The following is a 24,001-nucleotide window of genomic DNA, read 5'->3' as shown; positions in this document are numbered from 1 at the left end:
ATATAATAAAATATATATAAATTTCAAATAAAAATGATAATAAATCTTTTATTTAATTTTTTGTACATAAAATTCAACTTATAAGTAATAAATAATAAGATAATGAAATAATCAAATAATTAAATAATAAAAGTATAGTTAAAATAATTAAAATTTCAATTTAATATCACAATATAAATATACATTAATATAATAATTTAATTTAATAATAATTTAATTTAATATTAATTTCGTTTATATAATTATTATCAAATTAGTTTAATTATATTTCAACTTGACATTAATTTAAAAATCAAAAATAATTGAATACAATAATTTTATAAAAATTAATTTTAAATTTATTTCAACAATTTAAGTCAAAATCAATTTCAATTTAATAATCCAAATTAAAGCCAATTTTAAATTAAATCAAAGCCAATTTCAAATTAAGTCAAAGCCAATTTTAAATCAAGTCAAAGCCAATTTCAAATCAAGTCAAAACCAATTTCAAATCAAGCTAAAGCTAATTTCAAATCAAGCCAAAGCCAATTTCAAATCAAATCGAATCCAATTTCAATCCAAGTCAAATCCAATTTTAATTCAAGTCAAAGCCAATTTCAATTCAAATTAAGGTCAATATCAAATTAAATCAAAATTAATTTTAATTCAAGTTAAAGCCAATTTTAATTAAATAATTAAATAAATAAAAATAAAATTCAATTCAATACTATGATTAGCTTATTTTCTATTTTTAACTTATTCCGTTGGATCTCTGAAAAAGAAAATATTAAATATTAATAATTATGTAAATAATTTAATTTTTTTTCTACTTTTACAATATTATAAGATTTGTATATATACATAAAAAATTATAAAATAATTTAAAAAATCTAATTATTTAAAAAAATCGTGTAAAAAGAATTACTTAAAAAAAATATATAAATCATGTAAAAAGAGAATTGGATATATTAAAATAATTTTAAAAAATATATACAAACCTTTTTGTGTCTCTACTTTTTTCTTTTTTTTTACTTTTCTTTTTTTTCACTTTCTTTTGTTCTTTCTCTCTCTCTCTCTCTTTCTTCTCTCTCTCTTTTTCTTTCTCTTTAAACTGCAAAAAGTAAATATTTATATGTTTAAATATATAGATATTAGATATTAGATAAATTTCATTGGAAATTTATAATCTCCATTATGAGTATTGAACATAATGTATTAAAAAATGTTTCAATCTTATTTTGTCAAAATTAAAACAAGAGATGGTTTTAATGAATTTCATAACATAGTTAAATTAATTATATGTTATAAAACATAAAAACTATCTTTTATTTCAATTTTGATAAAAAAAATTCGAAAACAAAGCAATTTCAAATTTCAACGTAAGAATGGCAATAACTCGAAAACAACACATTTCTGGATTTATATTTAACAATATCAACTATCTTTCTAGCGTCGTCTATAATAAGTAGAGTAAGCTTGGTGTAAGAAATAAGAGTAGGCGTAAGAAATAAAAATAATTCATTTCGCTTACGCCCTTATTCCAGCTCTCTTAAATCGGAAATAGTTCTCTTAAGAGTAAGAGAACTATTTTCGGTTTAAGAGAACTGAAGTAAGGGCGAAATGCATTATTTTTATTTCTTACGCTTACTCTTACTTCTTACGTCAAGCTTATTCCACCTATTGTAGACGACGCTTCTTGTTTTTGGATTCCCATTCATCTCCTGAGCGATTGACCTCGACGCAGGAGACACCCTGATATATATATGTGTATGTATACATACATATACAGGGTGTCCCATTTTAAAAGTTTCACCCTCATAACTTTTCAGGACCAACGTTTGAAGGAAAACGACTCGGATAAAAGTTGTAGGGAACAAAGGGGGCTATCTAATTGTGACCTTGGATTCGACATTAAAGGTCATTTTCAAGGTCATTTGAAGGTCACCTTCAATTTTTTAAATGGAACCCCCTATTTTTTCTTACTTATTCCTGTAGCTTATCTTGAGAGCTTTCCAAAACACTATAATAAAGTATTTCTTCATTGAGTGCTTTTTGAGTTATGAGACTTGAAATAATTTTTAAATTTTACATAAACCATAAAATATCTAGTAAAATATTCATTTTTCGATTCTTACCTTAATACTTTTATGTACAAAATAATGAGAGGAATCAATTGGTGTAAAGAAAACACACAGTTGTTTCGAAGAAAAAATATGTAATTTGCAATTAACAATTACATATTTTTTCTTCGTAACAACTGTGTATTTTCTTTACACCAATTGATTCCTCTCATTATTTTGTACATAAAAGTATTAAGGTAAGATAATCAAAAAATAAATATTTTACAAGATATTTTACGGTTTATGTAAAATTAAGAAATGATTTCAAGCCTCATAACTTGGAAAGTACTTAATGAAAACTAAATTATAGTGTTTTGGAAAGCTTTCTACATAAGCTACAGGAATAAGTAAAAAATAGGGAGTTTCATTTAAAAAATTAAATGTTACCTTCAAATGACCTTGAAAATGACCTTTAATGTCGAATCCAAGGTCACTATTAGATAGCCTCCTTTGTTCCCTACAACTTTTATCCAAGTCGTGTTCCTTCAAACGTTGATCCTGATGAGTTATGAGGGTGGAACTTTTAAAATGGGACATCCTGTATACATATAGAGTATTCCAAAAGTCTGAAAACAGTTGAATATTTCATAAACTATGCATGTTAGAAAAAAATCTTTCAGACATAACTTGTAGAGCTTTAAATGGCGCATTACATAGTAATATTAATATAACCTTGAATAGCACCATCAAGATCACGAAAAAATTATTTTGAATTTTTTAAATGGAAACCCCTACATTTTATTGCATATTTTTGTAGCTTATCTTGAGAGCTTTCCAAAACACTATAATACATTACTCAAAAAAATTAGGGGAACACTTTAAAAATTGCAAAATTTGATGATTTTCAAGAAGTCATATCTTCGCTTAGGGAGGTCGTAGAACAATATTCTTGGGCGTACTTTAATGGATGAAGCCTCTACTTTAAAGAGGGTAAGATCGCATTATTCATCTCATCGAACTATGTTTCGTGTGAACTCCAAAATCAGATCGTGAAAAAATTCTGAAAATTTCATGACTTTGTAGTCGTCTTTGTAGCAGGGATGAAACCAAAAATATCACCACATTAGCTTTAAAGTGGGAAGCTTTCCCTTTAAAATGCTGCTAAGAACATTGTTCTATCATACCTAGGAGCCGAGTTATCGCGTTTTCAAATGACCTTGCGTTTTGCATAATTTTGAGCAATACCGCCGACATTCGCGTTATAACTCGGCTCCTAAGTACGATAGAACAATGTTCTTGACGACATTTTAAAGGAAAAGCTTCCTACTTTAAAGCTAATGTAGTGGCATTTTTGGTTCCATCCTTGTTTTATCCGTGGACGACTATAAAGTCATGAAATTTTCAGAATTTTTTCAATATGCAATATCTCGTAAAATATTCATTTTCCTATTATTTCACCTTAATACTTTTATACACAAAATAATGAGAGAAATCGATTGATGTAAAAAAAACATCTATAGTTATTAAAAAAAAATATGTAGTTGATGGTTATGTATAAATTATATATTTTTTAACAACTATATGTTTTCTTTGCACCAATCGATTCCTCTCGTTATTTTGTGCATAAAAGTATTAAAAGATAAGATTGGAAAATGAATATTTTATGAGATATTTCATAATTTACGTAAGATTATGTTAAATTAAAATATAAAATATCTCGTAAACTATTCATTTTTTAGTCATTTTACCCTTATAACTTTTTACACAGAATGTTACGTAGAATCAATTTATATAAAAAAATATAGTAATTTTATTTAAATAAACATAATTAACATTGATCTTTTAAAAAAATAGTAGCGACATCTTCTGTTCCCCTTCAAGTCAAACAACTTTTATTTGAAACATTTTGTTATACAATCAAAAATAAAAAAATTATTTAAGGTGTAAGAGATAAATGAAACATCTTATATACATATACAAGGTGGCTTATTTTAATTTATCCATTTAAATATTTTAGAAAGTATGAAAGATACGAAAAAATGTTTCATACAAATTTTTTAACTTCGAGAGGAACATAAGATAATATTATTGGTTTGACTTTAGACAGTCGTTTGAAGATTACAAAGTCTCCTTCAATTTCTTAAATGGAAATGCATATTTTTTAATGCACATTCTTGTAGCTTATCTCAAGAGCTTTCCAAAATACTATAAGAAAGTATTTTTCTCTTAAATATTTTTTAAGTTATAAAGTTTAAAGTTAACAATTTTTTGACATAAAATTGTAAAATATCTTGTAAAATATTCAGTTTTCAGTAATGTTACCTTAATACTTTTATGCATGGAATAATGGGATTAATCAATTGATGCAAAGAAAACATATAGTTGCTTAAAAAAAATATGTAATTTGAAACATACAGCTGCGTAATTTTTCTTAAAAAAGTAACTATGTGTTTTCTTTATACCAATTGATTGGTCTTATTATTCCAAGCATAAAAGTATAAGGTAAGATTACTAAAAACTGAATATTTTACAAGATATTTTATATTTTATGTCAAAAAATTATTGACTTCAAACTTTATAACTTAAAAAATATTTAAGAGAAAAATACTTTCTTATAGTGTTCTGGAAAGCTCTCGAGATAAGTTACAAGAATATGCGATAAAAAATGGGAATTTATAATTAAGAAATTGAAGGTGACTTTTATGTAACTCTCAAATGACTATCCAAGGTCAAATTTTTGCCATCATTGTCCCCCTTTAAGTCAAACAACTTTTATTTGAAACATTTTTTTGTACGATCAAAAATAAAAAAGTTATTGGGGTGGGTAACTTAAAATGACTCACCACCCTGTATACATTGCAGTGTCCCATTCTAATTTCCGCAAGCAAATATCTTGAAAAACATAAAACATACGAAAAATGTTTCAAATAAAAATTGTTTGACTTAAAGGGGGACAATGATGGCAAAAATTTGACCTTGGATAGTCATTTGAGAGTTACATAAAAGTCACCTTCAATTTCTTAATTATAAATTCCCATTTTTTATCGCATATTCTTGTAACTTATCTCGAGAGCTTTCCAGAACACTATAAGAAAGTATTTTTCTCTTAAATATTTTTTAAGTTATAAAGTTTGAAGTCAATAATTTTTTGACATAAAATATAAAATATCTTGTAAAATATTCAGTTTTTAGTAATCTTACCTTATACTTTTATGCTTGGAATAATAAGACCAATCAATTGGTATAAAGAAAACACATAGTTACTTTTTTAAGAAAAATTACGCAGCTGTATGTTTCAAATTACATATTTTTTTTAAGCAACTATATGTTTTCTTTGCATCAATTGATTAATCCCATTATTCCATGCATAAAAGTATTAAGGTAACATTACTGAAAACTGAATATTTTACAAGATATTTTACAATTTTATGTCAAAAAATTGTTAACTTTAAACTTTATAACTTAAAAAATATTTAAGAGAAAAATACTTTCTTATAGTATTTTGGAAAGCTCTTGAGATAAGCTACAAGAATGTGCATTAAAAAATATGCATTTCCATTTAAGAAATTGAAGGAGACTTTGTAATCTTCAAACGACTGTCTAAAGTCAAACCAATAATATTATCTTATGTTCCTCTCGAAGTTAAAAAATTTGTATGAAACATTTTTTCGTATCTTTCATACTTTCTAAAATATTTAAATGGATAAATTAAAATAAGCCACCTTGTATATGTATATAAGATGTTTCATTTATCTCTTACACCTTAAATAATTTTTTTATTTTTGATTGTATAACAAAATGTTTCAAATAAAAGTTGTTTGACTTGAAGGGGAACAGAAGATGTCGCTACTATTTTTTTAAAAGATCAATGTTAATTATGTTTATTTAAATAAAATTACTATATTTTTTTATATAAATTGATTCTACGTAACATTCTGTGTAAAAAGTTATAAGGGTAAAATGACTAAAAAATGAATAGTTTACGAGATATTTTATATTTTAATTTAACATAATCTTACGTAAATTATGAAATATCTCATAAAATATTCATTTTCCAATCTTATCTTTTAATACTTTTATGCACAAAATAACGAGAGGAATCGATTGGTGCAAAGAAAACATATAGTTGTTAAAAAATATATAATTTATACATAACCATCAACTACATATTTTTTTTTAATAACTATAGATGTTTTTTTTACATCAATCGATTTCTCTCATTATTTTGTGTATAAAAGTATTAAGGTGAAATAATAGGAAAATGAATATTTTACGAGATATTGCATATTGAAAAAATTCTGAAAATTTCATGACTTTATAGTCGTCCACGGATAAAACAAGGATGGAACCAAAAATGCCACTACATTAGCTTTAAAGTAGGAAGCTTTTCCTTTAAAATGTCGTCAAGAACATTGTTCTATCGTACTTAGGAGCCGAGTTATAACGCGAATGTCGGCGGTATTGCTCAAAATTATGCAAAACGCAAGGTCATTTGAAAACGCGATAACTCGGCTCCTAGGTATGATAGAACAATGTTCTTAGCAGCATTTTAAAGGGAAAGCTTCCCACTTTAAAGCTAATGTGGTGATATTTTTGGTTTCATCCCTGCTACAAAGACGACTACAAAGTCATGAAATTTTCAGAATTTTTTCACGATCTGATTTTGGAGTTCACACGAAACATAGTTCGATGAGATGAATAATGCGATCTTACCCTCTTTAAAGTAGAGGCTTCATCCATTAAAGTACGCCCAAGAATATTGTTCTACGACCTCCCTAAGCGAAGATATGACTTCTTGAAAATCATCAAATTTTGCAATTTTTAAAGTGTTCCCCTAATTTTTTTGAGTAATGTATTATAGTGTTTTGGAAAGCTCTCAAGATAAGCTACAAAAATATGCAATAAAATGTAGGGGTTTCCATTTAAAAAATTCAAAATAATTTTTTCGTGATCTTGATGGTGCTATTCAAGGTTATATTAATATTACTATGTAATGCGCCATTTAAAGCTCTACAAGTTATGTCTGAAAGATTTTTTTCTAACATGCATAGTTTATGAAATATTCAACTGTTTTCAGACTTTTGGAATACTCTATATGTATACAGGATGTCCCATTTTAAAAGTTCCACCCTCATAACTCATCAGGATCAACGTTTGAAGGAACACGACTTGGATAAAAGTTGTAGGGAACAAAGGAGGCTATCTAATAGTGACCTTGGATTCGACATTAAAGGTCATTTTCAAGGTCATTTGAAGGTAACATTTAATTTTTTAAATGAAACTCCCTATTTTTTACTTATTCCTGTAGCTTATGTAGAAAGCTTTCCAAAACACTATAATTTAGTTTTCATTAAGTACTTTCCAAGTTATGAGGCTTGAAATCATTTCTTAATTTTACATAAACCGTAAAATATCTTGTAAAATATTTATTTTTTGATTATCTTACCTTAATACTTTTATGTACAAAATAATGAGAGGAATCAATTGGTGTAAAGAAAATACACAGTTGTTACGAAGAAAAAATATGTAATTGTTAATTGCAAATTACATATTTTTTCTTCGAAACAACTGTGTGTTTTCTTTACACCAATTGATTCCTCTCATTATTTTGTACATAAAAGTATTAAGGTAAGAATCGAAAAATGAATATTTTACTAGATATTTTATGGTTTATGTAAAATTTAAAAATTATTTCAAGTCTCATAACTCAAAAAGCACTCAATGAAGAAATACTTTATTATAGTGTTTTGGAAAGCTCTCAAGATAAGCTACAGGAATAAGTAAGAAAAAATAGGGGGTTCCATTTAAAAAATTGAAGGTGACCTTCAAATGACCTTGAAAATGACCTTTAATGTCGAATCCAAGGTCACAATTAGATAGCCCCCTTTGTTCCCTACAACTTTTATCCGAGTCGTTTTCCTTCAAACGTTGGTCCTGAAAAGTTATGAGGGTGGAACTTTTAAAATGGGACACCCTGTATATGTATGTATACATACACATATATATATCAGGGTGTCTCCTGCGTCGAGGTCAATCGCTCAGGAGATGAATGGGAATCCAAAAACAAGAAGCGTCGTCTACAATAGGTGGAATAAGCTTGACGTAAGAAGTAAGAGTAAGCGTAAGAAATAAAAATAATGCATTTCGCCCTTACTTCAGTTCTCTTAAACCGAAAATAGTTCTCTTACTCTTAAGAGAACTATTTCCGATTTAAGAGAGCTGGAATAAGGGCGTAAGCGAAATGAATTATTTTTATTTCTTACGCCTACTCTTATTTCTTACACCAAGCTTACTCTACTTATTATAGACGACGCTAGAAAGATAGTTGATATTGTTAAATATAAATCCAGAAATGTGTTGTTTTCGAGTTATTGCCATTCTTACGTTGAAATTTGAAATTGCTTTGTTTTCGAATTTTTTTTATCAAAATTGAAATAAAAGATAGTTTTTATGTTTTATAACATATAATTAATTTAACTATGTTATGAAATTCATTAAAACCATCTCTTGTTTTAATTTTGACAAAATAAGATTGAAACATTTTTTAATACATTATGTTCAATACTCATAATGGAGATTATAAATTTCCAATGAAATTTATCTAATATCTAATATCTATATATTTAAACATATAAATATTTACTTTTTGCAGTTTAAAGAGAAAGAAAAAGAGAGAGAGAAGAAAGAGAGAGAGAGAGAGAAAGAACAAAAGAAAGTGAAAAAAAAGAAAAGTAAAAAAAAAGAAAAAAGTAGAGACACAAAAAGGTTTGTATATATTTTTTAAAATTATTTTAATATATCCAATTCTCTTTTTACATGATTTATATATTTTTTTTAAGTAATTCTTTTTACACGATTTTTTTAAATAATTAGATTTTTTAAATTATTTTATAATTTTTTATGTATATATACAAATCTTATAATATTGTAAAAGTAGAAAAAAAATTAAATTATTTACATAATTATTAATATTTAATATTTTCTTTTTCAGAGATCCAACGGAATAAGTTAAAAATAGAAAATAAGCTAATCATAGTATTGAATTGAATTTTATTTTTATTTATTTAATTATTTAATTAAAATTGGCTTTAACTTGAATTAAAATTAATTTTGATTTAATTTGATATTGACCTTAATTTGAATTGAAATTGGCTTTGACTTGAATTAAAATTGGATTTGACTTGGATTGAAATTGGATTCGATTTGATTTGAAATTGGCTTTGGCTTGATTTGAAATTAGCTTTAGCTTGATTTGAAATTGGTTTTGACTTGATTTGAAATTGGCTTTGACTTGATTTAAAATTGGCTTTGACTTAATTTGAAATTGGCTTTGATTTAATTTAAAATTGGCTTTAATTTGGATTATTAAATTGAAATTGATTTTGACTTAAATTGTTGAAATAAATTTAAAATTAATTTTTATAAAATTATTGTATTCAATTATTTTTGATTTTTAAATTAATGTCAAGTTGAAATATAATTAAACTAATTTGATAATAATTATATAAACGAAATTAATATTAAATTAAATTATTATTAAATTAAATTATTATATTAATGTATATTTATATTGTGATATTAAATTGAAATTTTAATTATTTTAACTATACTTTTATTATTTAATTATTTGATTATTTCATTATCTTATTATTTATTACTTATAAGTTGAATTTTATGTACAAAAAATTAAATAAAAGATTTATTATCATTTTTATTTGAAATTTATATATATTTTATTATATTTTATTATATTATTAATTTGAATTGATATTATCTAAATAATAATTATGCCTCGAAGAAAGATAGTTCGATCTGTTGAAGAAGAAGAGGAATATGAACGTAACAAACGAGAAAGAAAGGCAAAATGTCAAGCTGAAAGACGAGAAGCAAAGCGAAAAACGCTTATGAAAAATTCTCAATCTTTGTCAAATGATGAAATTTGCTCAAATATAACACAAACTTCTGTGAATTTGTCAAAAAATATAGTAGTAGATTCTCAAACTTCTACTTTACTTACAGAAGTAATATATTCAGCAAATGAAACAGTTACTACTGCGTCACAAGCAATTAATACATCAATCATTACAAATGTTCCTATGATAAAAAATAATAATGAAGTTAGTATAATAAATGATAACATAAAGTTATTTAACATTAACGATGATATTAATATAATTAGAAATGTTCATAACTTAAATATAGAAACTCCAATAAATAGCAATACTATTTGTTCAATACCTAACACATCAAATAGATTAATAAACTTAGATGATAATAGGATTGCAAATTATATTAATTTACAGGAAATAACATCACAAAATGATATAATAAATGATAATAATAAAAGTAAACAAATAAGATGGTACGAAAAAAATCGAGCTTTAAAAAAAGGATATACGGATATTAATCATCACATTATTCAATTAGAAAATATTGTAGAACATTATATAGGAGAAATGAATTTATATTGCGAACATTGTGGTGCGAAACATTTTAATTCTGAAAAAGTAGTTAATAAAGAAAGCTCATTTAACGATTGTTGTAGCCATGGGACTATTGAATTAAATCCTTTACCTCAACCTCCGTATGAACTTTATAAATTATTTACTGGAAATCATCCAAAATCAAATCATTTTTATAATCGTATTCGTGGTTACAATAATACATTTTCATTCGCATCGTTTAATGCAAATATAGCAGATTTTAGTGCGCAAAGATATGGACCTTATTGTTTTAAAATTCAAGGACAAATCTATTATCAAATTAATACCACGTTATATCCGGCACCTAACGAAATACCAAGTTATGGACAACTCTTTATTGTGAATAGTAATGAAGCAACAGAGTGTCGATTACATCAAAATTCGAATCTTGATCAAGAAATTTTATATTCAATAGATAATATAATGCGTACAAATAACATTTTTGCACAATCTTATCGAATGATGCACGAAGAAATTCAAATGCAACAGCAAACATCTGATAACAATATACGTGAATTACAATTAGGATTTTTAACTAAAAAAAGCATCGATCGTGGCCGATACAATGTACATAAGATAAATGAAGTTGCAGCAGTTTTTTCTACTACAGCAGATGGTGAAATTCCTGAAACCTATGTAACAATTTATAATAAAAATACTAAAACATTAAAACAAGTCAGTACGATGGATCCAAATGTAGAACCATGGATTTATCCATTGTATTACCCATACGGTAATCAAGGTTGGCATGATAATTTACAACGTAAGAATAGTAATAAACGAGTAAGTAGAGCTGCATACGTAAAATATCGAATAGCTATACGTGATAATTTTAATATTTTCATTATGGGAAGACGATTATTTCAACAATGGCTTGTAGATAGTTATATAAAAATTGAAAAAGACCGAATTAATTATTGTAAACAGAATCAAAAACAATTGCGAGCTGAGACTTATCAAGGATTAATTGATTATTTAGCAAACACCGCCAATAATAACGATGCTCACATTGGAAAAATGATTATACTTCCATCGACATTTGTGGGTTCACCGCGTAATATGTTGCAACATTATCAAGATGCGATGGCTATTGTTCGGAAATATGGAAAACCAGATATCTTTGTTACTATGACTTGTAATCCAAATTGGCGCGAAATTAAAGAAAATTTACTTCCAAATCAACAACCTGCAGATAGGCCAGATATATGTGCTCGAGTATTTAATATAAAAAAAAATTATTTAATCGATGTTATCGTTAGACAAAAATTTTTTGGTGAAGTTTTAGCATACGTTTATGTAATAGAATTCAAAAACGTGGATTACCACATATACATTTATTGATTACATTAAAACAGAATTGTAAAATATCAAATTCTGAAATAGTTGATAAATTTATTTCTGCAGAAATTCCTGATCCTAATGAAAATGAAAGTTTACATAATGTTGTAATGAAACATATGATTCATGGGCCATGTGGAAATTGGTGTTTAATAAATGATAAATGTTCAAAACATTTTCCAAAACCATTTCGACCTGAAACAACTATGGATGAAGATGGTTATCCACAATATCGTCGAAGAAATAATGGATTGCTGTACGAAAGACCTAGACGATATGTTGTTGATAATAGATATGTTGTTCCATATAATCCAACACTCTTACTTTTATTTAATAGTCATATTAATGTTGAAATAGTTTCGAGTACAAAATCTGTAAAATATTTATATAAATATATTTATAAGGGTCACGATGCTGCGTCTATAATTATTGGAGAAAATATAGATAAAACAATAATATATGATGAAATTCAAGATTTTATCGAAGCTCGATATGTTGGACCCGTAGAAGCGTGTTGGCGCATTTTAAGTAAACCTTTACAAGAAAAAAGTCACGCTATATTTCGTTTACCAGTTCATTTACCAAACGAACATAATGTTATAATCGATGATAATATTAATAATGATGCGATAAGATTTGCTGTAGAACGAGTAACAATTATTGGATTATTTTCAGTTAAATGCTCGAGATGAGGAAGCAAAACAATATTTATACAGTGATATTCCATCTCATTATGTATTTCAAAAAATTACAATTAACGGCAGAACTATTAATCGCTGGGAGAAACGTCAAAGATATTTTAATTGTATTGATCGTATGTATTCCGTTAGCCCATCTCAAATAGAATTGTTTCATTTACGTATACTTTTACTACATGTTAAAGGAGCTACAAATTTTCAACAATTAAGAACAGTTAATAACGAGATACATCAAACTTTTACTGCTGCATGTTTAGCATTAGGACTCATAGAAGATGATGAAGAATGGTATCGCGCAATGAATGAAGCAAAAATTTGGATGATGCCAAGACGACTTCGTAATTTATTCGTACGAATTTTTATTCATTGTCAACCAATTCATCCGAAAAAGTTATGGGATGAGTTTAAAAAAGATATGTCAGAAGATTATATAAGACGATTTGGACCTATAATAGGAATAAAGAAGGTTTATAATTATATTATTAATTTACTTCAAAAAGAAGGATCAAATATTGCTAATTTTCTTGAAATTGAACAAGAGATAGAAGAACAAGAAATAAACGACGAAGAACAAATTGAAGAAGATATATCGATAGGTATGCGACAATATGAACAATTAAATATAGAACAAAAAGAAATTGTTGATACTATTTTAATAGCAACAAGTAACAATAGTAATAACTGTTTTTATATTGATGGTCCAGGTAGATCTGATAAAACTTTCATTTATACAACCTTGTATTATCTACTTAAAAGTAGAGGAAAAATAATTAATACGATGGCATTTACTGGTATTGCTGCAACATTACTTCCAAATGGGAAAACAATACATAAAGTTTTTGGATTACCTGTACCTCTTTTCGCTGATTCTACATCAAACATTAAAGTTCAATCTAAAGAGGCTGAAAATTTAAAACTTGTAGATATTTTTATTATAGACGAAGCTCCTATGGCACCACGCTATGTATTAGAAATAATGGATCGAACATTACGTGATATAATGCAAAATGATTTATATTTTGGTGGTAAAATCGTTCTTCTTGGTGGAGATTTTAGACAATTATTACCTGTAAAAGAAAGAGCTACGCGTTGTGAAATTATAAATTTATCGATAAAATTTAGTATTCTATGGAAGCAATTTAAAATATTTTCATTGACACAAAATATGAGAACTTTACCACAGGAAAAAGAATTTGCACAATTTTTACTAAATTTAGGTAATGGTTCTTTAAATGATCATTCAGATAATATTCATATTCCAGAAAAATGTATAGCAAACGCAAATTTGGATATGGTTAAAGACATGTACAGAGACATTATAAAACATAAACAATATAAAACTATGGCTAATTACGTTATATTATCTGCAAGAAATGTCGATGTTAATGAAATAAATGAAAAAGTAGTAAATTTGTTGGATGAAACGACGGAAAGAGTTTATACAAGTATAGATACTCTTGAAACGACTGGAGATAATCAAGATATATATGAAACAATTCCGATAGAATATCTCAACTCTTTAAATCCAATGTGTCTTCCACCTTATCAATTATGCTTAAGAAAATATATTATTGTCATGCTTATTAGATATCTTAGTATCAGCGAAGGTTTATGCAATGGTACAAGATTATTGATTTTAGATTTAAGTAATAACTTATTACGCTCTGAAATTTTAACAGGTAATAAGATTGGAGAAATAGTTTTTCTTAATCGTATCACTTTATATTGCGAAAATGTATATCCATTTACTTTTAAAAGAAGACAATTTCCAGTGAAATTGGCATTTGCTATGACAATAAATAAATCACAAGGATAAACTTTCGAAATAATTGCAATAGATCTTCGAAAAAATATTTTCAATCATGGACAACTGTATGTAGCATTTTCACGAGTTCGTTCTTGGGATTCATTAAAAGTTTATTTAAAGGATGATAATTTGTCCAAAAAAATAAAAAACTATGTTTATAAAGAAATATTTGATTAGTAAAACATAACAAACGAAAAAGTGATATATAATTATGTTATAATAATGTCAAAGATAAGAAAGTAAATAAAAATTAAAAGAATTTTTGTTTTAAATATTTGTATGTGTAATTTAATTAAAAAATAATAATTATCGTTTTATAACATTTTAATTGCATTTAGAATAAAAATTAAAAAATAAAAAACAAATAAAAAATTTTAATATTAATTTTAATTTTTTTAAATTAACGAATGAAACTTATATTTTAATTGAATTTTAAAATTAATAAAATTTATTTAAAATTAATTTATGAATTCATTTAATTTATAATAATTAAAATAAATCATCATTAATTATTAATTACTTATTAATCATTTGATTATATTTAATTTTTTATATTATTTAAGTAATGACCAAAAATGGCGCGCGCGTTAGCGCGCGCTGCGTGCTAGTCCCTTTCTAAAAAAGGCATGTTAAGTCGATTCTCGAAAGTCTCGAATGTATTGTTGCCTCTTTTCCGCGATGCTGATTGGTTCTTTCATTACGCTCAATTCGTGTTGTGAGTAGCTGTCATTTGTGTTGTGGTTATTACAAATTTTGACAGCTCGTGTGACGGTTTGTCAAAGAAAGTTAAAAGGTTATTAAAGAGCACTAAGAAGGGAGAAAGAAGAAGAAAAATAAACACAGGTATGTATATTGCATAAATTTAATTATTATATTATATTATAGAGAGAGAGAGAGAGGAAAGGAGAGGAATATATTTATATGTATAGATATGTATGTATGTATGTTTAAGGAAATATCTTTTGTATGTATGATAAGGATAAAAGAGAGAGAGAGAAAGAATAAAATAATAAGAAAAGATTGAAAATTAATTATTAACAATTTTGTTTTTCATTTAGAGAGTTAAAATTGTTAACAAAGTAAACGAAACAGAGAGATAGAGATAAAGAAAGAAAGAGAGAGTGAGAGGGGGGGAAAAGAGAAGAGAAGGGAGAGAAAGGAATGTCTAAAAGGAGGAGAATATACAGAAAGGAGAAAGAAGAAGATTGAGAGAGGTAGAAGAATACGTCATTATCCGTCATTATTTGTATATACCCAGGTAGCAAGATGACGTCTCCAGACGTCTTAATGACGTACAATGACGTCATTAAAACATTATTAAGATGTCATTTGACGTCACTCTGCTACCTGGGTACATGTGCTTTATAAATGTATTAGTTTAAATGTGAGATTGCAACTCGATATACATACATATATACATATATATATATATATATATATATAAAATATATAAGTATATACGTACGTATGTATGTAAAGAGAGAGAGAGATAGGGAGAGAGAGAATGAAATAGAAATAGAAAGAGAATAGAAGTAAGAGATAAAAAAGAAAGAGAGAGAATTTTAAGAAAGAGGAGAGAGATAATAGAAAATAAAATAATAAAAGAGAGAGAGGTAGAGAGAGATTGAGAGATTAGAAAAAGAAAAAAGAAAAATATTGAAAATATTAAATATTGTTAATAAATATTATTAATGTTTTTACTTTTTCTTTAGAGTTAAAGAAGCCTAAAATAGAGAGAAAGAGAAAGAGAAAGAAGAAAAAAAGATTCATGAAAGAAGAAGATTGAAAGAAGTAGGTTAAGAGAGAGAAAAGACACAGAAGAGAAAAAGAAGAAAGAGAAACAAATAGAAAAATGTGCGTATTTATATGTTTAGATATGTATATGTATAATACGCGTTAATAATTTGTTCCGTTTCTCTAGCAAAGGTTGGTAATATCTATTCTTTGTTAATCCATAGGATTCTTATACATTAGTAAAGAATAGATATTACCAATCCTCGTTAGGGAAACGGAACGAATCATTGACGCGTACTATATATGTCTATGTTTATATTTATATATATATATATATATATATATATATATATATATATATGTATGTGTGTATATAATTGTTTATAAATATATGTATAAGAAGCATTGAAAGACAGAGAAAGAAAGAGAGAGAGAGAGAGAGAGAGAGAGAAATAATGAGAAAAGGGTAGAGTATTTATATGTTTAGATACCCATATGTACAGTACACGTCAATAATTCATTCCGTTTCTCTAGCGTAGGTTGATAATATCTATCTTTTGCTAATCCATAAAATTCTTATACATTAATAAAGGATAGATTATTTATAGTTAAAGAAGTTAAATACTAAATATTGTTAATAAATATTGTAAATGTTTTTACTTTTTATTTATAGTTAAAGAAGCCTAAAAAAAAGAGAAAGGAAAAAGAAGAGAAAGAGAAAAAGAAGGAAAAAAGAATTCCTGAAAGAAGAAGATTGAAAAAGAAAGATTGATAAAAGCAGGTTAAGAAAGAGAAAGAGAAAAAAGACAGAAGAGAAAAAGAAGAAAGAGAAACAAAGAGAAATGTACGTATTTATATGTTTAGATACGTATATGTACAGTACGCGTTAATAATTCGTCCCGGTTCTCGAGCAAAGGTTTAGAATATCTATCTTTTGCTAATCCATAGAATTTTTATACATTAGTAAAGGATAGATATTACAAACCTTCGCTAGGAAAACGGAACGAATCATTAACGTGTACTATACATCTCTATGTTTATATTTGTATATATGTATGTGTGTATATAATTGTATATAAATGTATGTATGTATTAGAATTGAGTATGAATTAGAATCACATTGAGAGAGAAAGAGGCAGACAGACAGAGAGAGTGAGAGAGAGAGAGAGAGAGAGAGAGAGAGAGAGAGAGACAGAGAGACAGAGAGAGAGAGAGAGACAGACAGACAGAGAAAGAGAAAGAGAGGATGTAAATGATAGAATGTGAATGGTATAGAGAGATTGAGAGAAAAATAATGAAATGTTTGAAGAGAATGAAAAGATAATAAAATAAGAAAAAAAGAGCGGCAGAGAGAGGGAGACAGAGAGAGAGAGAGAGAGAGAGAGAGAGAGGGAGACAGACAGAGAGAGAAGAATAAAATGTGGAAAACAAATTTAATTTTTTTAAGTGTTTTTTTTATTTAACAATTATATATGTTATAGAGAGTTAATAGAAATACAGGGTGTCTCTGAACTCATATCCAAAATTGATACAGCAACTTTAGGATATGAAAACAAGTCGAAAATGTTAATATAAACATATGTCCGATTTCGAACGGTTTGGAAGTTATAATGTAATAAAATTGCTTTCTTAAGACAACATAAATTGAAATAAATGTTGTTTAATGTTCTTTATTTTGTTTAAAGCTTTACTAAAGATGATTAAAAATTCTTAAATAACATATATTTTTAGTTCTAAGAAGTAAAAATATATTTAAAGGAGCCTACTGTGTATGCGCGTGTGTGTATGCGTATGTGTGTATGCGTGCGTACGTGCGTGTGTGCATGGAGGCAGTCAAAGTCAAAACGGCGATGTCGCTAACGTTTAATAGATATACATTTGTAATAGTTTGGAACACTAAATAATCCGCCTGCAGCAATATAGACAAAGAAATATTAATTGTATTGAAAAGAATAAAAATTAAATTATACAATATTTCTAAAAAAGTCATTAGAGCTAAAAGTAAAAATTATTTATATATAATTTTAAAAATGTTTGTTATAGAATTAGAGTCAGTTATTAGTTTTTATTAAAATCGTGTAATTAAGATAAATTTTATTTTTTTTAATGTAACCACTGTAATTTTTTTATATAAATCGGTTGCAATATTTGCAATATTTAGCACAAAGAGTTATAAGAATAAGATGATCAAAACTATAAAATATCTCGTAAAATATTCATTTTTCGATGATTTTACCTCAATATTTTTATGTACAAAATAATGAGAGGAAACAATTAGTGTAAATAAAACTCTTAGTTGTTTTTAAGGAAAAATATGTAATTTGCAACTAGCAGCTACACTAATTGATTTCTCTCATTTTGTGCATAAAAGTATTGAGATAAAATTATAGGAAATTTGACATAATCTTACATAAACTATGAATATTTTACGAGATATTTTATAGCTTGTGTAAGATTATGTCAAATTAAAGTATAAAATATCTCTTAAATTAATTCACTTTTTGACCATCCTACCTATCTTTATAATTTTTTATGTCGAATACTTTGAAAAATCTATTTATATAAAAAAATATGGTGATTTCATTTAAAAGATTTAAGATAACCTTAATATAACTTTAGTAATGTTCTAAACCGTTCAAATCTCTAAATAAGTTTTTTTATATTAAAATTTTTGTCTGAAACGTTTTGTTTATAAAATGCACATTATGTATGTATAGTATAGGTAAAATTAAAAGATTTTATATATAATATTAACATTTATTATAATTGTTTGTTTCAGATACGCGTTTAAGGTGGTCTTTAGGCAAGCGTTCAAGAAGACATTAATTACTTATTATTAATTACTTATTAAATTTAAATTACTTATTATTAATTACTTATTAAATTTAATTAATATTAAATTACTTATTATTAATTATATAAATATTAATATTTAAAATTAATACAGTTTTTATTATTAAATAATTATTATATGTTATATAGAATTATATATATTATGTTAGTAAATGTTAAATTACTAAAAATTTAAAATTAGTATAGTTTATATAATAAATAGTTATTAAATTAGAATATAGAATTATTATATGTTAGTAAGTGTTACGTTATATTATTTGTTAACTTTAAAATATTGTATTAGTGTGTATAAAAAAATATTATTAAATAAAAGTTATAAAAGTTAAATCAAATATATCTCTGATGTAATAAGAATTGACGATAATGATAATGATGATAATGATGATAATGATGATAATGATGATGATGATAATGATGATGATAATGATAATGATGATAATGATAATGATGATGATGATGATGATGATGATATTGACGATGATAATGATGATGATAATAATAATTATTGCAATAATAATGATAGTAATAATAGTGTGATTATAATTATTATTAATTATTACAAATTTTTATTATTAAAATAAATTAGCAAAATTATTTATTATTATTGCTTGTTATATTAATTTATTTAATATAAAAAAGAAATTAATAAAAACATTTATTAATAAAATAATTAGTTACTTTAATAATTTATTAAATAATTAGTTAATCAATATTTGATAACATTTTGTTTATTTATTGCTGTTATATTAATATAATTAATATAATACATATATAATAGATAAATATTAAAATTTAAATAATATTTAATCTATATTAAATTTTTATTAATGTAAGATATATTTATATTTTTAAATAAGCTATTAATACTATTTATTTTTAAATAAGATATCTCTATTGACAAAATATGAATTGAATTATCTAATAGTTAAATTATATATCTTATAATTAAAGTATATATATATATATATATATATATATATATATGTATATATATATATATATATATATATATATATATATATATATATATATGTATATATATATATGTATATATATATATATATATATATACATATATATTACTATATATGTATATATAACAGCTTTAATACATTTGTATGAATTTATTTTAATAATGCCACGTCGTAAAATAGAACGTTCTCTTGAGGAACAAGAAAAATTTCAACGACAACGTCGTAAAAGAAAAGCAGATAATCAACGTCAACGTAATGAAATTATAAAATCTTAAATCAAGACCTTATACTGTTTCATGTGGTCATGGTATAATACGAGATAATCGTGAAATAAATCTAAGCGGTGAAGTAAGTGAAGGAAATTCCATGAATGTTACAACAGAATGCCATCAACATGCCGATTATCAATCTCATTATCGATCACGTATAAGAAAACAACACATTTAAATATTAATAATACAATGTTTATAAACGATATAGTAGAATATTATATTGGTTCCATGGATGTGCTTTGTATCCATTGTAATGCAAAACATTTTGCAGCTGAAAAAATATCAAATAAGGGAGATTCATTTCATGATTGTTGTAATCATGGTGCGGTACATTTGGAATCTTTACCTCAACTTCCACAATTCCTGTGCAGTTTATTCGATGGTAGTCACGCAAAATCTAATGAATTTTTTAAACATATTCGTAGTTATAATAGTTCATTTTCGTTTGCGTCATTTAACGCTAATTTAGTTAATTTTCAAAATAGACGATCAGGTCCGTATTGTTTCAAAATTCAAGGACAAATTTATTATCAAATAAATACAGCATTATATGCTGCTCAAAGTGAAAATCCGACTAATGGTCAGCTTTTTATTATAGATTCTAATGAAGCAATAAATTATCGTCTTATTGAAAATTCAGATTTAGATTTTGAAATCACGCAAAATCTTGAACATATAATGTGGGAATTGAATATATTTGCTCAATCTTATCATATGATGGGTGAAGAATTAGAAGATCAACGATGATTAGAAATAGAATCTGGAGAAGTATTACCAGAATTACAATTATTATTTACATTAAAACCAGGTATGGATCGACGTCGATATAATGCTCAAAGAACTAATGAAGTTGCTGCTGTTTTTCGTACAACTGCTGATGGAGAAATTCCAGAATCATATGTAACAATACGTAATAGAAATACTAAAACTTTACAAAGTATTAGTACTATGGATCCAAATGTTGAACCATGGGTATATCCATTATTTTATCCACATGGAACTCAAGGATGGCATTGTAATTTAAGAAAATTAAATAGTAATAAACGAGTGACCAGATGCCAGTATATTAAATATCGCATGGCTATTCGTGATGAATTTAACGCCTTTTTATTAGGCCGTCGTTTATTTCAACAGTGGCTTGTAGACAGTTATGTAAAAATTGAAAAGGACAGAATAAATTATTGTAAAAATCATCAAAAAGAATTACGTTTCGAAACATACCAAGGTTTAAGAGATTATTTACAAACTACGGCGAATAACTTAAATGGACGTATTGGAAAAATGGTTGTACTTCCTTCCACATTTATTGGATCGCCGCGTAATATGTTACAAAATTATCAAGATGCAATGGCAATTGTTAGTAAATTTGGTAAACCAGATCTTTTCATTACAATGACTTGTAATCCAAAATGGCGCGAAATTGAAGAAAATCTTTTGCCTGGACAACAAGCTTCTGATAGACCTGATATTTGTGCACGTGTTTTTAATCTTAAAAAAGATTATTTAATTGATTTGATTGTTAAGCAAAAATTTTTTGGAGAAGTAGTAGCCTTTGTATATGTAATTGCATTTCAAAAACGCGGTTTACCACATGTCCACATGTTAGTTACTTTAAATTATAATTTCAAAATAACAACTCCACAAATCGTTGACAAATATATATCTGCTGAAATTCCTGATCCTTGTGAAAATCATGCTTTATACGACATAATTATGAGACATATGATTCCATATGACATGGACCTTGTGGTGATTGATGTTTGGTAGATAGAAAATGTTCGAAACATTATCCTAAACCATATCATGAAGAGACCAAAATGGATGAAAATGCTTATCCTTATTATCGTCGATGAAATAATGGGAAAAGTTTTGAACGTCCTGGTGGATATATAGTTGATAAGCGTTATGTAGTTCCGTATTGTCCTATTTTATCGATTATATTTAATTGTCATATTAATGTCGAAGTTGTTTCAAGTATTAAATCGGTTAAATATCTGTATAAATATATTTACAAAGGACATGATGCTGCTGCTATTACAATTGAACTAATAACAGAAAATATAATTATAAATCATGATGAAATACACAATTTTATAGAAGCTCGTTATGTTGGACCTGTAGAAGCGAGCTGGCGTATTCTTGAGAAAAAATTACAAGATAAAAGCCATACTATTGTACGTTTACCTGTCCATCTTCCTAATGAACAAAATATTATAATTGAGAACGAAGCAATTGAAGAAGTTATGACTTCTGCTTTAGATCAAGTTACAATGTTAATAGATTATTTTGCATTGAATTTTCGCGACGAAGAAGCAAAACAATATTTATATATAGGAATTCCACGTTATTATACGTTTAAAAAAGAACAAAATTAATGGTAGAAATATATCGCATTGGAGTAAACGCAAGAGTCATTATAATTGCATAGGACGAATGTATTCTGTTAGTCCAACACAAACTGAACTATATCATTTACGACTATTATTACTCACAGTAAAGGGAGCTACAAGTTTTAATAAATTAAAAACTGTAAATAGAGAAGTTTGTCAATCATTTTCAGCAGCATGTTTAGCTTTAGGTTTGATTGAAGATGATGATGAATGGAAACGAGCTATGAACGAAGCTGTTGGATGGATGATGCCAAGACAGCTTCGTAGATTATTTGTACGTATATTATTACATTGTCAGCCACAACATCCGGACGAATTATGGGAAAATTTTAAAGTAGCAATGTCTGAGGATTACGTTCGACATTTTAGTATATTACAAGGACAAAATAAAGCTTATGTGCAAATTAATAGTATGCTGCGTGCTGAAGGTAAAAGTCTTGCTGATTTTCCACAAATGGAACAATTAATAGAAAATAGCGGAGAAGAGAATTATATGACACTTGAAGAAGCTATGGAAATAGGCACTAAACAATATAGACAATTAAATGAGAAGCAAAAAGAGATAGTCGATATTTTATTAGATAGATTAGACAATGATAATAATCATAATAATTGTTTTTATATTGATGGTCCAGGTGGATCAGGTAAAACATTTATATATACAACTATCTATCATTTAGCTAGAATTAGAAATAAACGCGTGTGTACAATGGCTTTTACGGGTATTGCAGCGACATTATTACCTACTGGAAAAACAGTTCATAAGACATTTGGATTACCAGTTCCATTATTTGCTGATTCATCATCTTCTATTAAAATACAGTCAAAAGAAGGTCAATATTTGAAAGAAACTGATATTTATATTTGGGATGAAGCACCAATGGCTCCACGATATGCTTTAGAAATTATGGATAGAACATTGCGTGATATTATGAATAATGATTTTCCCTTTGGCGGAAAAATTGTTGTCTTAGGTGGTGATTTCAGATAACTCTTGCCTATTAAATTACATGCTACTCGAAGTGAAATTGTGAATCTTTCTATTAAATTTAGTTCTACTTGGAAACATTTCCTAAAATTTTCTTTAATACAAAATATGCGAGTTTTCCCAGAGGAAATTGAATTTGCAAAGTTTTTATTGGATATGGGAGATGGTATATTAAATGATTTAAATGATAATATACAAATTCCTGAATGTTGTATAGCGCCTATTAATGCTGATATTGTTGAAGATATGGTGATTTAATACGTAAAAAGGAGTTTAACAAAGTAGCTAAATGTGCGATACTTTCTGCAAGAAATGTTGATGTAGATGAAATTAATAAAAAAGTTGTTGAATTATTAGATATAGCTGATGAACGAATTTATACAAGTGTAGACAGTGCTGTAAATGATGACAATGGTGACATTGGT

General features: G+C 26.2%; 2 protein-coding genes and 3 long non-coding RNA genes across 5 annotated transcripts in view; 3 read left to right on the top strand and 2 right to left on the bottom strand.

Annotated features, from left to right (window-relative positions):
• The window catches only part of LOC145969950 (uncharacterized), a 43,790-nt gene that overhangs the window by 6,980 nt on the left and 12,809 nt on the right, over positions 1-24,001 (bottom strand). The gene's annotated exons all lie outside the window — the stretch shown is intronic.
• LOC145970110 (uncharacterized) lies at positions 35-1,782 on the bottom strand. Its single transcript, XR_014438326.1, has 2 exons — positions 978-1,782; positions 35-751 (listed from the first exon to the last, which is right to left on the bottom strand). It is a non-coding gene; the product is annotated as an uncharacterized LOC145970110 (long non-coding RNA).
• LOC145970085 (uncharacterized) lies at positions 7,607-9,747 on the top strand. The gene is made up of 2 exons (XR_014438317.1): positions 7,607-8,804; positions 9,031-9,747. It is a non-coding gene; the product is annotated as an uncharacterized LOC145970085 (long non-coding RNA).
• On the top strand, positions 9,827-11,863 carry LOC145969720 (uncharacterized). The gene is made up of 2 exons (XM_083095926.1): positions 9,827-10,156; positions 10,343-11,863. Exons 1-2 carry the CDS (start codon positions 9,827-9,829, stop codon positions 11,861-11,863), a joined length of 1,851 nt encoding a protein of 616 aa, XP_082952052.1.
• Positions 14,934-16,840, top strand: LOC145970844 (uncharacterized). Its single transcript, XR_014438634.1, has 4 exons — positions 14,934-15,208; positions 15,424-15,579; positions 16,078-16,219; positions 16,773-16,840. It is a non-coding gene; the product is annotated as an uncharacterized LOC145970844 (long non-coding RNA).

Source organism: Camponotus vicinus, unplaced genomic scaffold (assembly GCF_025532165.1).
Source record: "Camponotus vicinus isolate PSW18456_S1 unplaced genomic scaffold, iyCamVici1.0 SCAF_4, whole genome shotgun sequence".
NCBI lineage: Eukaryota > Metazoa > Arthropoda > Insecta > Hymenoptera > Formicidae > Camponotus > Camponotus vicinus.
This window is presented reverse-complemented; position numbering and strand designations above follow the sequence as displayed.

Excerpts from the sequence above, each read along its gene's own strand:
- LOC145969720 (XM_083095926.1), top strand. The coding sequence starts at position 9,827 with ATGCCTCGAAGAAAGATAGTTCGATCTGTTGAAGAAGAAGAGGAATAT. Across the intron at positions 10,157-10,342 it reads TGATAAAAAATAATAATGAA|GAAATAACATCACAAAATGA; the intron begins GTTAGTATAATA and ends ATTAATTTACAG.